This window comes from Canis lupus, chromosome 24, assembly GCF_048164855.1.
Source record: "Canis lupus baileyi chromosome 24, mCanLup2.hap1, whole genome shotgun sequence".
NCBI classification, from domain to species: domain Eukaryota; kingdom Metazoa; phylum Chordata; class Mammalia; order Carnivora; family Canidae; genus Canis; species Canis lupus.
The window spans coordinates 46,572,150-46,591,757 of record NC_132861.1 but is presented as its reverse complement, the minus strand read 5'-3'; the positions used below and the strand labels follow the sequence as shown (position 1 = coordinate 46,591,757).

Sequence of the window (19,608 nt, the reverse complement as noted above, 5' to 3'; positions counted from 1 at the left end):
ATGGGTAGCCTGCTTCTCTGTCTCTCATGAATAGAATCTTAAAAAAAAAAGTCTGGGCTTCTGCAAATCTCATCTTTGGAGGAGATCCAGCTGATGGGCTCCTTCTCCACACCCTGAGAGGTATGGAATGCAGCCTCCTCCAGGTTACTTCTCATCATTTACAAGTCCTTGCTCAGAGTGCATCAGATTTATGTCAAATTTTTATCCACTCAGTGTTGTTGACATTTCTTTTCAATATTTAATTCAACTTATTTTTCAGGTTTTATCTTCTTTTTTCAAACGGTGGCCCTTAAGAGATGGGGCAGTGGGTTCATGTGTCAGAGCAGCCTCACTCTGTCTTCTTCAAGGGCCACCTACCATGCAAGCAGCTACCACTAGCACCACCACCCAGGTGACTGACCCCAGAAAAATGTAAAACTCGATGAGGATATTTCTGAGGTAAAAACCACCATCTGAAAGCCAGTCTCATTACTGTGGTTACTTTTCATGTCAACATTAGAGAAGTGAACAGGTGGGCTGTTCAACCCCGTTCCTCAAGTCACATTTCAGACAGCAACTAGGCAGTTTTGCAAGGACCTTCTGGATTTTTAAAGGAGTGTGAAACACCCGCTATTCAAAGGAGTGCTCTATAAAGGACCCCTTTCAGTAATAGGCTGTTCCTAGAACACTTTTACTACAAGGGTTTTTTAAATTTATGTATTCCTTTGAGAGAGACAGAGGGAGCGTGCACGCATGCACGCATAAATGTCAAGGAGAGGCAGACTCCCTGTTGAATAGGGAGTCAGACAAGGGGTTTGATCCCAGGACCTTGAGATCACGACCTGAGCTGAAGGCAGATGCTTAACCAACTGAGCTACTCAGGTGCCCCTACTATAAGGATTTTAAAGCAAACAGTCTCTCCCAACACTGTTCCCTTATTATAAAAACTAAGGGCTTAAATCCTGAATTTCAGAACATGGACTTCTGTGTCTTCCAACATCTTCTGTTAACTAGGGTCTAAGTGGAAGCCAGAGTCTCCTACAACAGGGAGTCTTATTTACTTCCTGAACCCCAGTGAGAGTTTCACGTGGATTCTCTGGGCACAGAGAAGCTGCTTAAAAAGGCCTCCGGATCTTCATCACACATACACGGACAGCATGCCCTCAAAGCCAGCTGGCCTACCTAGGGAGGCTACTGTCCTAGCATCAACCCCCAACCTGTCAGTAACCCTAGCTGAAGACTCATGCTCCACCTTGGTGCTCCTTTTCAACTCTCTTGAAAAAAGTTTCCCAGGGCAGCCCGGGTGGCTCAGCGGTTTAGTGCCGCTTTCAGCTCAGGGCCTGACCCTGGAGACCTGGGATCAAGTCCCACGTCGGGCTCCCCGCATGGAGCCTGCTTCTCCCTCTGCCTGTGTCTCTGCCTCTCTCTCTCTCTGTCTCTCATGAATAAATAAATAAAATCTTTAAAAAAAAAAAAAAAAAAGAAAAAAGTTTCCCAACATTATGATCTCTGTCTTCTAGGTCCAACTCCCAACCCCCTATTTCCAATCCAAGGGCTGATGCCCACCTGAACAGAACTGTTCCACCAACGAAAAATATCATCCAGCACAACTGGCTGACCCAACTGCTTTTCTCCTCCAAGGGCCTACGATGTAAGGAGGGCTATATGTCCCTCTTCAGAGCAGGCAGTTCTGCTGTACCTGTCTCTAGAGGCACTAGAATAATCCGGGTCAAACAGAGAAAAGCAAGGGGCTCAGTTCCCATTCTCATCTCATCTGGTAGCTCTGGGACCTTAGGCAATTCTGTGGGCTTATCTGAGCCTCAGTTTCCCCATATACCTATCTCATCTTGTTCCCCTGGGGATGAAAACGCAGGAGGGTGCAAACAATACCTCAGTACTAGGTTTGACACATGATAGTCACTCAGGAAGAGTCCTTCTTCCTTTAGGCAAACTAATGACTGCACAAATGTTTAACCCTGTCCTAGGTGTCCAGTAAGTGATCGATGGTTAACAGAGTACAGCACAGCCTACAATGGCTTATAATGCTGCCATGACAATGGGCTAGGCCATGTTGGCGATGCAGAAGTAAAGGGCTGCAACTGAAAACCTGTTCAAGCGTCAGAATAGACGTGACTACTGCTTCAGCAGAGGGGCAGCTCTGCCCACCGGGGCCAGTGCTCCATCTCTGTTCCTCCATTCAGACAAGAACACAGAGAGGCTCTTTGGCTTTCACACAGGAATGTACTTTTTGTCAGCTTCAAGTCCCAGACTTTGCATGTGTAGTCCTGGATCCTCTTTCAACTCAGAATTAAGGGTCACCATCACCTGTGAGGTATCGAATCCTCTAATTCTAGCATCTAATACTGGTGATTTTCCCTACAGCTCCTTCAAGAAAATGGAGAGCCTAAATGATAGGTTAACCACGCATTTCTAAAGATTCTTCTAGCTGCATCCCAGTATCATCCAATCAGACCTCTGGCAACTACTTAATGGACCATTCACCATTCTGCTGCAGCTCCCCACCTCTCTGTAGTTTTACCTTGAAGTTCATGTGAAGTTCATAACCTTGCATCAAACTTTTTTCTTCTCAAAAAGCTCAGCCTCCCTCTTACCTTTCAACAGGCCTTTCCTTTATGAGCTCACATGAAAATTGCTTCGGGCTTAGGAGAAAACATTGTCTCCAAATTAAGCTATTTGTTTTTCATTAGAACAAAAGTGCAATAACCATGAAGTTTTGGTCTTTGTTGTGGAAGCCGAGTGACTTCTTCGCCAACTCTGGGTTCACAGGCAAATTCCTCCACATGACCCTGACCTTCCCCTCCCACCTGCTCCCAGCTTGTATCTGAGCTGTGTTTATCACTATCCTAAGTGCACCTACATGTACTCCTATGTCCTACTTTCAGCTCTACTCTGGGAGCTCATCACTAGCTCTGGAGCCTGTAACAAACACAACTTCTACAGCAGTGCTGGGATCACTGAAGCTCTGCCAAAACGGATACCTGCCTCAAGTATCTAGTTCTTAGGAACAGGAATACCCTGAGGCTTTCATGCAAAATTTGATGGCTTCCTAATGCAAATATTCTGCAACTGAATCTTGGACAAAGGAAGAAAATTTTCCCAAGGGAGAAAGAGAAGGGCAGGTGGGAATCAAGTATGATTTTCAGGAAAACACAGCCATCCTAATGAATCAATCCGCCATTTCCTACATTTTGTGCCTTGAGAACCTAAGGAAGTTTGGAGATTATACTAATTTTCTTAAGTGGGTCTTACCCGTAAACGATAATCATCCACAGTCCAGATTCGACTTGCAAAATCATTTGAAGCTGCTAAGAGGTAAGATCCCTATGGGAATAAGGGGGAAGAAAATTTTAGACAAAGTAGAGGATTTCAGTCCACACGATACAAATTCCCCAAGAATCAAGTCCAGAAACAGGTTTATTAGATGCTCGAAAGCTACACATCTGATGTGAATACCAACTGTTACCCCAATATTCTGTGAACCCACCAGCTGTGGTAAATCCACACTTGCTCGATCCTGCCATCCCGCTAGAATGCTGCACACCCTCCAGCTCAAACTGGTCCTCTCGAGTTCACTAGCCATGCCTTAACCCCGTTCGGTAACATCAGATATCAATTCTCTACACTCTCCAAGCTGCAGAACCCAGAGGTACCGACTGTCCCCTCCCTCAACCTCCCAAAACTACTCTCCCTGAGACCCCCCCGTCTCTGATGCACCCAGCTAGACCCCTTCCCCTCTACCTGCACTGCCGGGGCTTTAGCTGTGGACTTCGGGAAGTCTGCAGAGGCACTGACTGGCCAGGGCACCCCAGACCTGCCTCCCCCACCCAGTCTTCAATAGTCACAGCCAGCACAGAACTTATAATCTATCTGCATCCTGATCTAACACTGATTTAACTTAAGATAGAAAACAGCAGGGAAACTGAGTAACTTTAAATTTCAAAAACCGGATGTCTTAAATGGTTTCTAAACACCTCTGAGCACAACCATTTCTGAGGACACGGGATACTTACAGCACTGTCAAATTCGATGCTCGTAATTCCCGCATTACTGCCAGACAGGGAACCCTTGAACTCACATTTATCTGGATGAAAAGAAGACAGAGGAAAGGAAAGTAAAGCCAACACCTATGTTACAACGGGGCACCTGAAACCCAGAAGTCAATCAGAGACAGCATCTAAGAGCAGGGGGACAAATGCAGTGGTGAGGCAAGAATACACAGCTGGCCAGCTGTAAGAGCCACCAGTGTGTCTGTGGATACAGGGCCCAGCGCTTTGCATGTGCTACGCTGTTCTTTCCTAGAAATGTAGTCAATTCCCTTTACAAAGAAAGACATGTCAGTCAATCCATTTAGAGACTGAATTTTAGTTCTGCTCTTTTTCAGTAAAAATGTCTAATTCAGATAAATACATCTTTGGGTTTGATCAATATTTATGTTAATTTAACAATCACTTCTATAGAACCTGACCACTCAATTTTTCAGAATCCATGTGGTAATTCTCATTAGGGTCTGAAAAGAAATATTTTTTTAAATTTTTATTTATTATTTATGATAGTCACAGAGAGAGAGAGAGAGAGAAAGAGAGAGGGAGAGAGAGAGAGGCAGAGACATAGGCAGAGGGAGAAGCAGGCTCCATGCAGCGGGAGCCCGATGTGGGATTCGATCCCGGGTCTCCAGGATTGCGCCCTGGGCCAAAGGCAGGCGCTAAACCGCTGCGCCACCCAGGGATCCCTGAAAAGAAATTTTAAAAAATTATGTGTAGGGAAGCATGGGTGGTGTGATCTTGGGGTCTGAGATTGAGTTCTGCATCAGGCTCCCTGCAGGAAGCCTGCTTCTCCCTCTGCCTATGTCTCTGCCTTTCACGAATAAATAAAATTTAAAAAAAAAAAAAAAAAAAGTGCAATTGGCTAGTTCTTAGAATGCCAGTAAAGCTAGTTTGGAGTTTCTGGAATTTGCCTGTACACTTAATCTGTCTCTGGGAACCTAAGCTTCTGGCAATCTAACTGGATGCCAGTGCTTCCCTCTCCCTAGCCTCCCTCACCAACAGACCCAGCCACGGGCTCCTGGTCCTATTCTCAGACAGCTCTGGCCACCCACGTGGGAACTTTAATGATGCAGGCACAAAGTGACAAGAGTACAAGTCTCAAGATGATGTGATCAAGCCCCCCCCCCAATTAAAGGGTAGCTTAAGAATGACAAACTTGGAAAACAATCATTTATTTTTTTATTTTTATTTTATTTTTTTAATGATAGTCATACAGAGAGAGAGAGAGAGAGACACAGGCAGAGGGAGAAGCAGGCTCCATGCACCGGGAGCCCGACATGGGACTCGATCCCGGGTCTCCAGGATCGTGCCCCGGGCCAAAGGCAGGCGCCAAACTGCTGCGCCACCCAGGGATCCCAACAATTAATCATTTAAATCAAAATCATAAAAGGGGATGGAGTGCCTGGATGTCTCAGTAGGATGAGAATCCGACTCTTGATTTCTTTCAGGTCATGATCTCAGGGTCTTGAGATCAAGCCTCATGTCAGTCTCTGTGCTCAGAGCAGAGTCTGCTGGAGATTTTCTTTCTCCCTCTTTCTCTAAAATAAATAAATCTTATAAAAGAAACTTATATAAAAGGGGAGCACAAAATAGAAGACATTTCAAAGAAAAGTCTTTAGAGATGCCTGAGTGGGTCAGTGGTTTAGCACCTGCCTTTGGTCCAGGGCTGATCCTGGAGTTCCGGGATGGAGTCCCACATCGGGCTCCCAGCATGGAGCCTGCTTCTCCCTCTGCCTATGTCTCTGCCTCTCTGTGTGTCTTTCATAAATAAATAAATAAAATCTTAAACAGAAAAAAAAAAAAAAGAACACTCTTTACTCTTAATACTTCTCTGGTAATAAATAATAGGAACACTGGTTTGGAAATGTCAAATATATTTATCATCAGGATTATTAAACTGGTTGATGAAGCCTACTTTCTGAATTTATTTGCAAGATATCTATATAGCACATTTAAAGTCTCTTCTTGGATACTAATTTTCATGAGATTTTTCAAAAGTAGGAAAACGCCAATATACACTACTTAAGGTCTTTAAGTAAGATCTTTACAAAAATATTACTGTAAATGCTAAGAAATATCACTTTGGCTTATGCCCAAGATATTGGTCTATTTCTCTGGCAGTTAACACAGTGGCAAAATGTAAGTCAACATCTCAATGGAGCTTCTGCAAAATTTTGATAGAATAACCAAGGATAAGCATGTCTACTGGGCAGAAAGTGCCATTCTTCTGATACTTTAAAAGGGTAAAAAATGGGATCCTCAAACTATTTCATAAAAGGCCTTTTGGACTTAGTCTTTTCCAAGATTCAGTAAATATTAGCCAAGGAGAAAAAAGCCTGCTGACTGAATAAGCGATTTGCAGAAGAAATGCCCTATAATTATGCCATAACTGAGATTTGCTCCCCAAAACCATAAAGAGTGCTGCCAAACATTTTATGTTATTTCTGTAGACCCAGTAAAAACTTTTCATTTTATTTTTTATTTATTTATTTATTTTTATTTTTATTTATTTATGATAGTCACACAGAGACAGAGAGAGAGAGGCAGAGACACAGGCAGAGGGAGAAGCAGGCTCCATGCACCGGGAGCCCGATGTGGGATTCGATCCCGGGTCTCCAGGATCGCGCCCTGGGCCAAAGGCAGGCACCAAACCGCTGTGCCATCCAGGGATCCCTATTTTATTTTTAAAATATTATTTATTTATTTATTCATGAGAGACACAGAGAGAGAGAGAGAGAGAAGCAGAGACAGAGGCAGAGAGAGAAGCAGGCTCCATGAAGGAAGCCCGACGTGGGACTCGATCCCAGAACTCCAGGGTCTCGCCCTGAGCTGAAGGCAGGCGATCAACTGCTGAGCCTCCCAGGCGTCCTGAAACTTTTCATTTTATTGATACAAAATACACTCTGGCACAAATTACGCCAATATTAATTTCCATTTACTTCCTTTGACAACAGCAAAAACATAACTATTACTAAAGGTTGGTTCTAGTTTTCTTACAGATGCTTTTACTGACAAGGAAGTAAAAAGTATTTCTAGGGTTATTTTTATTTAATCATAAGACCTAATCGAAACAGATGACCTGCTTAGATTTAAAAAAACCAGATCTCAAAAAAAAAAAAAAAAAAACCTCACAAAAACAGATCTCATAAAACTTATTACAATATAGCTTTATTATTATCACAGTTTTCAAAATTAGCATTCATGAAACTTTTTTGGGTAAGATGGCACAAATTTTCACGGGCTTCAACTAGCTGTAACCGCCAGGGATTTAATTATGGAGTCACTTTCCAGACAAAAAAAAAAAAGAAAAAGGCTAGGGCAGACAAATTTGGTGCTTTATTGATAATCTATTATATATAACCAAACGGATCAATAGACTGTTCTTGCTCTAAACACACCAAAAGTGGCCACCCACATACTTCTTCAGCTGCTCTATAGCCCAGCGGAGGCCACAGTGGGAAGAGCAGGCTCTCCAGTCAGAAGATCCAGCTCAGGGCCTAGCTAATCAGTTACTGGCCATGTAAATCAACTATACAAATCAAGTAGTGTCTCTGAGTTTTCATGTTTTCGTCTTGTCAAGTGGTGAGATACCTACCTTCAAACTGCACAGGGTTGGGGCAAGATCACGGGAAATAACACAGACAAGGGCCTATTGGATCTTCTTGTTGGACAGGGAGCATGTATGTGCTACGGGGAGTATGTATGTGCTATAACTATAACTAGAGTGTTGACAAAGCGGTTCTTATTAAAATTTTCAGTCTTATTCCTCAACCTTCCTTTATTAAAAAAATATGAGACTCAACTAAATCTCAAAATGCTGAAATTGAGCTATCCCCAGCCTCAGAATTCTAAGACATGATTAAGTCCCATTTCCTGTTTTAATGCCATCCCATTTGAGTACTCTGAAGCCACTTCTGAAATAAGGTATAGTCAAAGAGACAAGGTCTTGATGATAAGCTGCTTGTTAATAAATACATTCTTCCTGGGAGATATACCTCTTTTTATTCTCAAGCTTAGATATGACCTCAATCTTTTTCCCCAGGCTAAGGCCACTGGTATTATTAAATGTGCACACCTCAGCTCAATGTTTAGTTTAATTCTAAAGTCCCCGACTTTAAGATTTTTTAATTTTCCTTAAAACCTATATTATCTTGGATGATGTTCTGATTATATCTGAGAAAACATGAACACTAACGAATCCATAACTTAACAGTATTTTCTAGTCACTACTTAAAAACTCAGAGCAAATATCCACTCAGCTGTGGCAACTGAGATGGTGATAATGCTTTGGTCAGATAATTACTGACACAAAATATTGGATATTTTGAGAAGGTGCCAGAAGGCAAGGTCACCCAGATGTCACCAAAACAGCCTCCTTCTTTGCACTCAGGGGTCTTACCTCCAAACACTTCCCAAAGCTTAACTCTCCGATCCATGCCTCCTGTGGCCAGCAGCCGGGAGCCGGGGCTGAACTGCACAGCGTTGACTTCCCCATCATGAGCATCCTGCAAGACAAGTATCCTGCTTCAACCCAATCCCTGTCATTCCAAGGGGAAAGAGCCCAATACAAATGAACACTATGGATGCCTAACCAAAGGTGCTGGACAGTCATCCATAAATAAAGGGGATCTGCTCATAAACTAACTTGGATTCCTAGCCCAGGGTCTCCTAAGATTGTTACCGTTTTATTCATATAGTTACAGTTCCATCTATTTTAGTGCAACCTTCTTAGAAAGTAGTCAAAATCTGTGTAGACTGCCTATAGTCTGTCTTTGCATTAATTTTCTTAATAAAAATGAAGTTTCAATCTATCGTCTACTATGATCTTATAGCTTAAAAGTAAGCCTCTGATTAACCATCTTTCTTTTGGTTCAGATTATGTTAATGCTACATGCTAAACTACCTAGTCAAAGTACAGCATGGCTTCTAATGATAGAGAAAGGCTTTACAGCTTTCCTAAAGGTGAGCATATCCTCATATGGAATCCTAATATGAGCAGCTGCTAGTCCTTCTGCTACATATCAGTGTCACAGTGGGATTCTATTCTGTTCTGGAAATAACAGGGCACCAGTGTATTCTAGGCAGGGTGACTTCTGCCAAGTTTCTTATTAACTTTCTGAAGCCTCAGCTTGCTCATCTACAGGAAAGGTCTTCCACCAAGTTGTGTGGCCTAGGACTAACTCCCTGATCGTGGGGAGTAGGTCTTCGATAAAGTAAGGGTCACTCTGGGAGAATTTAATTCTTCACAGGGAGGAGTGACTTGCTGACTTAGTCAGTTAAGCATCTGCCTTCTGCTCAGGTCCTGATCCCAGGGTCCTGGGATCCAGCCCCCTATCAGGCTTTCTGCTCAGTGAGGAGCCTGCTTCTCCCTCTTCCTTTGCCCCCCCACCCTCTCCAAAATAAATAAATCTTAAAAAAAAAAAAAGAAAAAGAAAAAGAAAAAGAAAAAGAAAAAGAAAAAGAGGGACGCCTGAGTGGCTCAATGGTTGAGTGTCTGCCTTTGGCTCAGGACAAGATCCCAGAGTCCCAGGATTGAGTCCCACATCGGGCTCCCTGCATGGAGCCTGCTTCTCCCTCTGCCTGTGTCTCTGCCTCTCTCTCTGTATCTCTCATGAATAAATAAATAAAATCTTTAAAAAAAGAAAAAGAAAAAGATTACAGATGCTGAAATCTTTATGGGTGAACTACAACGTCTGGGATTTGCTCTAAATTGTTCTAGCAAAAGTCTGTGGGGCAGAGAGAATAGAACTGGCACCTGTGGCTAACTGGAACTACCTGACAGGATGATGGGACCTGGAAGTTCTCCCTACTCATAACGATGTTTGAAAATTTCCATAATATGGGATGCCTGGGTGGCTCAGTGTTTGGGCGTCTGCCTTTGGAGTCCCGGGATCGAGTTCCACATCGGGCTCCTCGCAGGGAGCCTCCTTCTCCCTCTGCCTGTGTTTCTGCCTATCTCTGTGTCTCTCATGAATAAATAAAATCTTTATTAAAAAAACGAAAAAACTTTCCATAATAAAAAAGAAAAAAGACTGTGAAATGTGGATTACAAATATCAGATCATTAAACAGGTCATCAACCACTTGCCTAAAACATCATTTTGAGAAGACAAAACCTATCACATTCGCTTGGGCCTGAAAAAGACACTTGAAATATGCTGGCAAATTGAATTTAAATAAAATATAAATAAATAAATAAAAAGAAATACCATCAAAATCACACTTATTAATGGACAGGGATATAAACATCACTTTATTTTGCTTGGTGGTGTGATCCTGCCGCAGCCCTCAGGTCCCACTGCTGCAAAGCTGTCTGACAAGTGGCCAACCTTTTTGCCCCCGTGTGATTCCCTTCTTTTTCTTTTTTCTCCATGCTATCTTTCTACTTAGGAGGTCTCAGATTGAAAACTTGAGATCATGCACCATCACACCCCTGCTGCCACTCTTTGACCTCCTGCAGAGCTGGTTCTGTCGGATATTTGTCAGCCATGAACCGCACACTCACAGGAACACAGGCTGACACAGGATCCAGGTTATCAGCTGCTCCATTACCCCATGCACAGGACTTAAATGTGCCGGGAGAAAACAATGGGCTGCTGGGAGCTGAGGGCAGAAGGGGGCTGTGACATTAAGTGCAATCAGACCTTTTACCAATCATCACTGACCTCCATAAGGTGCCCAGTCCAACTCCTCATCCGGAGGGAGACTCTCTTTATGACATACAAGGTGGCTGAATCACTCAGCCAGTTCACTGTGTGGAAATCTCTATTTGATTCCTCCTTAGGCCTGGTTTCCCCCATAAGGAGTCCTCCTCTCCCCTGAAAGCTGACTATTCTAACTCACCCCATGTAATCCACGAGGCAGCCCAGCTAGCTCGGCTCTGCTCTGCTGCTCCATCTCCCCTAGACACCCACCTGCCAGCCTCAAGTCAGGTAGCCCACATTTCCCCAGGCTGGTTCCATTTCTGCTCACTCACCCCAGCTGAGACCTGCTTATTCTCTTCTACAAGCACCCAGCTCTGAACACCAGCCGACAGCTCTGGCATCACAGTGACTTCTGCCCAGGACTATCTCCTACTTCCAACCTTGCACTCCTAATGACAGGAAGTCACACAGATATGGACAGGAATTACTGTAACTTCTCACCAACCCTAGTTACTTCTCTCTTGTCCTGCCTCTCATGCTACTGATTCTCTTCCAGTCAGTCTTATATTACAGAAAATGGTTATAACAGATTCTGTCCCCTCAAGCTGAGCGAAATCCCTTCTATCAGACACAGTCAACAGGTATAAAACTTGCTTTGCTCTAAATAAAATAGTAGAAAGCTAGCTGCCATAGAGAATGGCTCCTTGAACCATCCGGCTCCGCTACCATACAAAGCTTGGTGGGATGTGGGGTTCAACCATACTTACAAAGATACACATCGCTGTTGTAGGCACTCTCACTTCTTTACTAGAACCAGGATGAGTATCCACATTATCCTGGGGAACTGGAAAGGAAGAGACAGAGCGCCTCCTAAGAAGTAACATAAAGGAAAATATTAGGATTGCACAAGGCTTCCTGTCTGCCACATACCCAGAGGGATCCAAAGATGACTTCTGACAGTAGCTTCTTCTCCCTCTTAGACTCTTCAAACCACAGAACAAATCACCCGATCAGAAGCATCCTCAACTCAAACGACACCCAGAGACGTATCCAGCACATACCTGTACTTTCCTGCTTGTTAACCTATAGACTCCAAAACCCAACACTGAAAAAACAATCCCACACAACTGCTTCCCCAGTCAATAAAATGCTGCAAAACGTTCTCAACATAATATAACTACCTGCTCCAAGGGAGCATGTTTGTATTTTGATAAGACTACGTCAAGGTGCCTTTTATGCCTAGTTACGATCATCCTCAGCATACAGTGTGGTCAAGGCGGCGTCGAACACATGCCAGAAGAGAGAAAGGAGAGCGTGACTGCTGTGCAGAGTTCAACCTAACTGCCCGCTCAAGAGGCTGACAGCACTCTGAAAAACATGCACAGCGGCTTGGGTGGTACATGCACATCCAATGATGGGGTGAAGAGAGGGAGGGTGGTGTGAAGCGATGATCAGCACAATTATCAAGGAGCCACGCTCACATGCCGAGCCAAGAGAAGGTAATATTTTCACCTGGCAGCATCAGAAGAGTGATGTCCCAAAAGGGGAGACTCGGACAGACTTAAAAGGTAAGGCCAGATCAGCACGCAGCAAGATTAAGAGAAAGAAAATGGAGGAAAAAAGGAAGAAGCTAAGTGAGAAAGCTGAAGTCAAAGCATCTGTATACTCGGCGCTACGGGAATTTTGGTGTACGTTTAAAAAAACGGTGATAAATCATATATAATACTTATGAATATTCACACACATATTAACAAGGAAAGGTGAAGGTTTTCTAACCTACCCAAAGATATTAGTGATAGAATCCAGAAGGCCTCCAGCAGGCTGCGAGAGTCGCTTACTAAAGAGGAGGGGAGGATAGGTTTAAACCTTAGAAACATTTTGCCCAAATAATTCATCAATAAATACAGTTCACAAAAATAGGTACCTGGGAGTATGTTTCCCAATGAGTCCCCAAACCCCAGCCGAGAAACCCCTGAGAGGAGCAAACTACCAGAAAACAGGGGGAAGGCAGGAGGGAGGACCCAGCTTCAAAGACATGAGGTTTCCTCACGTTACATTAACTGTCCATTCGGTCAACCTGACCTAACAGAGTCTGGTTGTTAATACCCAATCCCCAACCTGTCAGTTCTATTTTAGCGAAGAGGAAAAACATCCTGGAACTCGAGTACAAAATAAACAGCATGATCTAAATAATCATCCCAACAAGGTGTAACTGTCCATCTTGTGGGAAGCCACTACACTTTCTTCCGCCTCACCTCACAGTTGGTGGCAGCACTAAGGGACAGCTTGCCTCCCACTGAGAGGTGACCAGAGGAAGACAGGGACATTCAGGAGCCCACAATCTCCATGGTTGTGCAGGAGGGGCCGGGTGCTCCAGTGAGGGGCCTGGCTGCATCGGGCTGCTCTAGCCATGGCCACCAATGTGCTATCAGACCATGGCTTGAGCTCTCCTTTCCTGGCCCACCCCGTCCACTTACGTGGCTGCTCTGCTGATGGCTCGCACAGGAGACGTCTCCTCAGCGTGATCAGAGGTTTCGTCCACAATGACTTCAATGTCATCATCCCTGGAAAGAAGGGCAAGAGGCCGAGTCTTTGATTCTGCTAACCAGTAGCTGTGTGGTGAGTCTGTTCCACAAATGTCAGCACCATCTCCTAATCACAAAGAGCCTCTGCAACTTGGCTGTGACAGAGATGGTCAAGGGTTCTCTGGAGAAACAGGCTGTGCTCTGAACAATACTAAAAGAAATATTTAACCTGTTGACATCAAATCCAGAATGCCAGCTGAAAATAACTTTAAAAGCGATCTTTTGATCCTCTGAAGTGTGAACACAGCTCTCACTTGGAAAGCAAGGAAATAATGATTTGTTAAGTCTATAACTACATAGCCAGCGCCAAGGCAGATTTCTTTCCTTCAGAGGTCTGGTTCATAGCTGAAAGGCTCCTGCACACAAACAAGCAGACTACAGAAACGGTTCCCACGAGAAAGGCTGAGCGGCAGAAGACCGCTGGACAGCTACGCAGTCAAGAAAACAACAGGGCAGGGAGGGGATCCAGGTGAGTAAGAGAAGGGATTGCTGGAAGAGCAATGAAGTCAATGGTTGCATTAACATTGGCTTTAAACACCACTTTATTTTATTTTATTTTATTTTTATTTATTTTTATTCATAGAGACACAGCTAGAGAGAGAGGCAGAGACACAGGCAGAGGGAGAAGCAGGCACCATGCAGGGAGCCCGATGTGGGACTCGATCCCGGGTCTCCAGGATCACGCTCCGGGCTGCAGGCGGCGCTAAACCGCTGCGCCACCGGGGCTGCCCTAAACACCATTTTAATAATAAAAACAGGAAAGCAAAATCTAAATGCTATTCATTTCTGACTCTGGGTTTTTTGTTTAGGTTTAAACACTTGGTGCTTCTGACATTTGGGGAATCCATCATGCTTCATGTGAAATAATCAGGCCACAGAAATGCCCTGTTGTTTACCCGCCTTACTCCGTCCCAGATACAAAGTACCTCTGGAATTCTCCTCTCTGCCTTTTCCTGGTTGAGGGGAAGGCAAGGAATTATTTTGGCCTTAATGACCTCCTACCAAGTTGCAATCTTCACAGATAAGTAAAATAATAAAACATAACCAACCCAAGACTAATGTTTGGACTTAGAACCTGAAAGTAATATTTTTCCGTGATTATCTGGATTATGTAAATATATACTTAACTTATCAAGCAAGTTAAACCAAGTCCAAGTAAATCTGTTTTCCCTGGCTACTGATTTTAGGATTCCATGCAACTGAGCCCAGTCTAAGTCAGGATGCAGGGAAGAACAAAGGCAGGCTTGAAGAAAGAGAACAAGGCTGGCCTTTCTTTTCTTCGTGGTTTTGGTTTGAGGGAGCACTTATGTTCGCACAAGGGCGACAACAGAGCAGCAGAGATAGCAAGAGTAGCCAACACGAGTTCAGCCTATGTAAATATTTTCAGAACGCTACAGGCATGAAGACACTCAGAACTGTGCAAAAGCCCAGGGCCACAGGAAAATACCAGAACGTGGCAACTGGTTATCACAGCCCTTCAAAGATAGAAGTGTCCTTTGCCCCCAGAAACTCCACTCTTGTGGAAGCACAGAGATTCAGAACAGGCCTTTACAGCCAGACACTCCTAGGTTAGGTTCACTCGGCCCCTTTCTATGAGATCTTGGGCAGCACCCAGTCACCTGTTTATGCTGCGATTGGGAGGCAGACAAATGAAGCTTTTGTAAACTATCATTTCCAGGTCAATCATTTATTTACTTTGTAGTGTCAGGAAAATACATCTGGGATTTATTTTTCACATCTTGGAGTACAGAAGAAATGTACATATTCTAAATCAAAGCATAGCCTTAGTATGAAAACCTTTCTTTTCTTATAAATTAAAACTTTGTCTGGTGGATGACTCCTAACTGAACTAAAACCAGCCACCTCTGTTTATAAGGAAGGAAACATTTTAAAACCCAGTAACTCACAATTCTAATACTATATTCTGTAATATTTTTCAGTGGAAAAGGAACACGTCATGAACTAGAAGCAAAGGGAATTCAGCCATTAAAACATCCACCACTCTTAACACAAAACCTCAGATCTTGGGGAAGGCCCTCCACCCCAGTTCCAGATCATGGAACATTCCTAACAGATTCAATCCCTTTTGCTCCAAGAGACTGTCATTTTCACTTAGGCTTCAAAGGTTTGCCCATACCTCCAATCAAAGTTACACATAAGAACTGAGAGCAAGAGAAAGAATCCCAGCCCAGCGATACACTGCAGGAGGCCCAACAAGGGGTAGAAAGCAGATCAAAGTGTCAAGAGGAAAGCAGCAAGAAAGCCATTCACTCAGGGTGCAGAACTCACACTCACAGCCGATGAGGAGCATAAATGGGAACAAACTTCTGGGAGGGAACCAGTGTGTTTAGTGGCTCCCTTAAATCTTTTAGCTTCCTTTCTACAATCTATAAAATGGTTTTACAGAAATAAAAATGTTATAAAGCCATTTTAAAAGAGCAAATCAAATTACTAAGAGCAGTTCTGATCGGAATAGCTCTACTTACTGTTCAACGGGTAGAGGTTCCTTTGCTGCTTCTGCAAGCTCTTTCTGCAGCCGGGCTTGCCGTCTCCTATTGAGAAAAGCCCACTAGTTACGTCTGCTTAAAGAAAGCATGGCGTTTCGGCCCTCAGTAAGCTACTAGTTCTCTAACACATCTGAATATTCAGTGCATTTAAAATAACTGCCCTGGGCAAAGATACCAAAGTCCCAAACCCACACCAGTAACATCAGTAAGGAACCCTGTTATAAAGGATTTCGGAGCAAAGCCCAGAAGAGGGATTATGTCATTAGAGAAAGCAGTGAACTAGCAAGGGAGAAGCCTGCTCATTGTGTGACCCTGGGCCTCTCAGGACAGAAAGGCACGTCAGGTTTATCCAGGGTTAGTCACGGTCAAGAGTTGGCTTTCTGCAGCAAATAGTCTAATACCAACATATCAAGAGCACAAATAGTAACAGTTAAGATTTACCTGGAATTTAGTTGTGCCTAACTTGGTATTATTTCTAGGTTTTAGCTCATTTAATCCTTGTTATGATGCTTTAAGTACCATTTTACAAATAAGGAAACTGAAGTCTGACATTCTTGAAACTGTCAAAATACACATGGCTTCACCTACCAGGGCTGGAAAGACACGTCTCTTGGCTGTGAATAAAATTTCTTTTTAAGATTTATGTATTTATTTTAGAGAGAGTGGAGGAAAGAGCAAATGGAGAGGGAGTGAAAGAATCCTCAAGCAGACTCCCTATTGAGTACAGAGCCTCACATGGGGCTCCATACCAGGATCCAGAGATCATGACCTGAGCCAAAATCAAGAGTCGATGGCTCTGGACAAATTTTAATGCGGCCAAACAGTCAAGTCCACTATTTCCCCTTCTCAGAACAAATTTTGTCTCTCTTCAAGTTCTAAATTCTGGATCTCCCTAATTTCTAACCTTGGCCTCATTTTCTTTTCCATGGCAATTTCATCTCTGTGGTTTCATCCTGTATGTGGAGAACCCCAATCTGGAATTCTGCTATTAAGCTCCAGTCAAGAATTCTGCTGGAATTTTTGGTTAAGCTTCTACCACGGTGTTAATTTTCAAAACAGGGGGGGAGTCCTCTAGGTGGCATATCTGAGTCATGGGAAGGGATGAAGTTGTAGCTTATACTTTTAGCTTTATTATTATTTTTTAAGATTTTAATTATTTATTAGAGAAAGAGAAAGAGAAAGAGAAGGAGGACACAAGTGGGAGGAGGGGCAGAGGGAGAGGGGGAATCTCAAGCAGACTCCCTGCTGAGCACGAAACCTGACGCAGGGCTCCATCTCACAACCCTGAGATCACGACCTGAGCTGAAATCAAGAGTTGGACGCTTAACCGACTGAGCCACCCAGGTTCCACTATACTGTTAATTTTCTATCTGGAAGATGAAAACTAAGTTCTACAGGACAAATGACAAAATTTAATGATTTTTTTTTTAGCTGGAATAAATGACCTATGAACTAACTACCTGTGAGGGAAAACCAGAACGTGCGGCTTGTTACACCCCTCTATTGGAAAGGCACCTGCTGCAAACAAGGGATGAAGGACAGACCTGCAACAAGCACCTGCAGCCCCTCCTTCATCACAATAGCTGAAAAGAAACCTCAAATATTCCCTGAGTGTGTCTACACAGCAGCCACTGTGACCATGAGAACAGATCAGAGCCTAGTGAGGGAGGCAGACCACAAACAGCTACTTCAAAACATGACACGTATCATGCTATCATTCAGGTAAACAAAGACTGCTAGACCACCTAACCTAGGGATTGGCACAAGGAGGGAACGCTTCTAAAGGACTGAGTAAAGAAACCTGGGGCCCCACCTGTGCAACCAGATAATACACCCAAGGTAAATACCTAGGAAAACATTCCAAAGTAAGGAATGAGAGCAGACATGGAATATGCCTCCCATGCCATTTTCAGTAGGAAGTGTGCATCATTCTCCTGTCTACCGTGAGGACCAAGGACCCTTCCTTAGCTTAACCACATGCCTGCAGCTTCTCCCTTGGCAGGTGTTTAACACGCTGCACTATGACTTCCAGTGTCCCTGCTGAGTTCACTCCAGGGCACAGGCCAAGTTGTTTTACTTAAACATGAGGGGCGCCTGGCTGGCTCAGTCGGTAGACTGTGTGACTCTCGATCTTGGGGTTGTGAGTCTGAGCCCGATATTGGGTGTAGAGATTGCTTAAAAACAAAATCTTAAAAAAAAAAAAAAGAAAAGAAAAAAAAAGAAACAAGACAGAGTAAGAAAGGACAGCTCATTCTTTTAATATAAAAGAAACTTGGGATCCCTGGGTGGCGCAGCGGTTTGGCGCCTGCCTTTGGCCCAGGGAGCGATCCTGGAGACCCGGGATCGAATCCCACATCGGGCTCCCGGTGCATGGAGCCTGCTTCTCCCTCTGCCTATGTCTCTGCCTCTCTCTCTCTCTCTCTCTCTCTCTCTCTGTGTGACTATCATAAATAATAAATAAAAAATTAAAATAAATAAATAAAAGAAACTTAAGAAAGTTAGAAAAAACAGGGAAGTATGAGAAAACAAAAGCCAGTCTCACCACGCACTATTACTGACAATTCCTTTTAATCTTTTAAATTCATTTAAATTTTGAATTGTGTCCTATGAAAAGACTTCCTATCCTATTTTGAGTTACATTAATTTTATGCATTTTCTCACGTCACTAGTATTCCTAAACTGTGTACTTTCAGAGGATTTTGTAAAACTGCACCATATGAAAATACCATAACTTATTTCTCCCATGAGGGAGATACTGCTGCTTATTTTATACTACAGTGAGTAAGGACCAATTCTTAGTATTTGATTAGGATGAAGTCCAACAAGTGGTAACATGTTTCAGGTCCTGTCCAGGGGCCCTGCAGGAGGTGGTGGGACAGGCTTCCCACAAACAACATGACGGTGCTTTCCCCCTGGCCCAGATGTACTGACGACGTACACTCTTGCTCACACGAGCCAACTGTGCTTCACACCCGCCTGAGGACCTTAGGATATTTGAGGACAATTGTACATGCTCGTTGGCTGTTTGTGTTAAGAAATCTGAAAACTGTATACAGTCCTCTTTTTATTTCTATTGGTTTTAGGGTTTAGAAAGTCCTCACACTATTTAGAAATTTTTCATAAAATAAAAAGCAGATAATCACGTTTTTTACTTCTACTTTATGTTTTCGGTTTTTATACAGATTCTGAATGAAGTCTACTTGAATATATCATTTGGTAGGATTAGCACTCATTGTTACCTAAGACTCTTTCCTACTTTCATTCTTTTAGATTAACTGCAATAATCTTTTCAAATTCTAGACTACGGACACAGGGCTTTAAAATCCTACTCTGCTGACCACTTACTATTAGTTCTCTCAGTAGATTTTCTTAGGCTTTCTAGGTGGATGAGCATGAATCCCTGCCCCTTCTAGTGGCCTTGCATTCTGTGTCCTCTTTGGTTGGATGGCCAAAACATCAGTCTGAGTTCGAGACAGTGAGCCCCTCCTTTTCCCATTCGTGGTTTTGATATGTGTGTTAGACTCTTTGTGGGAGTGTTCAAAACACGTTTCCCTCCACCAGGACTGACTCCAGGTGTGTGAGGTGGAAGGTGTCTGTGTTAAGCACACTATCAGCCGTTGGTTGCAGACAGATATTTTTATTAAAAGCTTTTGTTCCAAGTTTAAGGGTTTTTATCAGGATTGGGAACTGAGTCTGAGCAAATGGCATTTTTGTGGTATACTCAAGTGTTTCTATAGTTTATCATCTAAGGTGATAGATTTAATTGATTTCCAGATACACCATCTTTTAATTCCTGGGATAAATTCTAGTAGGTCTGCAGTGAATTTAAA

At 43.4% G+C, this 19,608-nt stretch overlaps 1 protein-coding gene and 1 non-coding gene across 7 annotated transcripts in view; both read right to left on the bottom strand.

Annotated features, from left to right (window-relative positions):
- The window catches only part of ATG16L1 (autophagy related 16 like 1), a 39,192-nt gene that overhangs the window by 8,141 nt on the left and 11,443 nt on the right, over positions 1-19,608 (bottom strand). The window contains exons 6-13 of one of the 6 annotated variants that reach the window (XM_072796724.1): positions 15,758-15,823; positions 13,164-13,250; positions 12,467-12,523; positions 12,199-12,246; positions 11,454-11,556; positions 8,443-8,548; positions 4,011-4,081; positions 3,250-3,321 (exon numbers count right to left, since the gene is read on the bottom strand). In XM_072796724.1, coding sequence (XP_072652825.1) covers positions 3,250-3,321; positions 4,011-4,081; positions 8,443-8,548; positions 11,454-11,556; positions 12,199-12,246; positions 12,467-12,523; positions 13,164-13,250; positions 15,758-15,823 — 610 coding nt within the window. The remainder of the gene's footprint in view (positions 1-3,249; positions 3,322-4,010; positions 4,082-8,442; positions 8,549-11,453; positions 11,557-12,198; positions 12,247-12,466; positions 12,524-13,163; positions 13,251-15,757; positions 15,824-19,608) is intronic. The other 5 variants (XM_072796725.1, XM_072796726.1, XM_072796727.1 and 2 more) reach the window with 5 other exon arrangements.
- LOC140616649 (small Cajal body-specific RNA 6) lies at positions 10,435-10,708 on the bottom strand. The gene has a single exon (XR_012017066.1).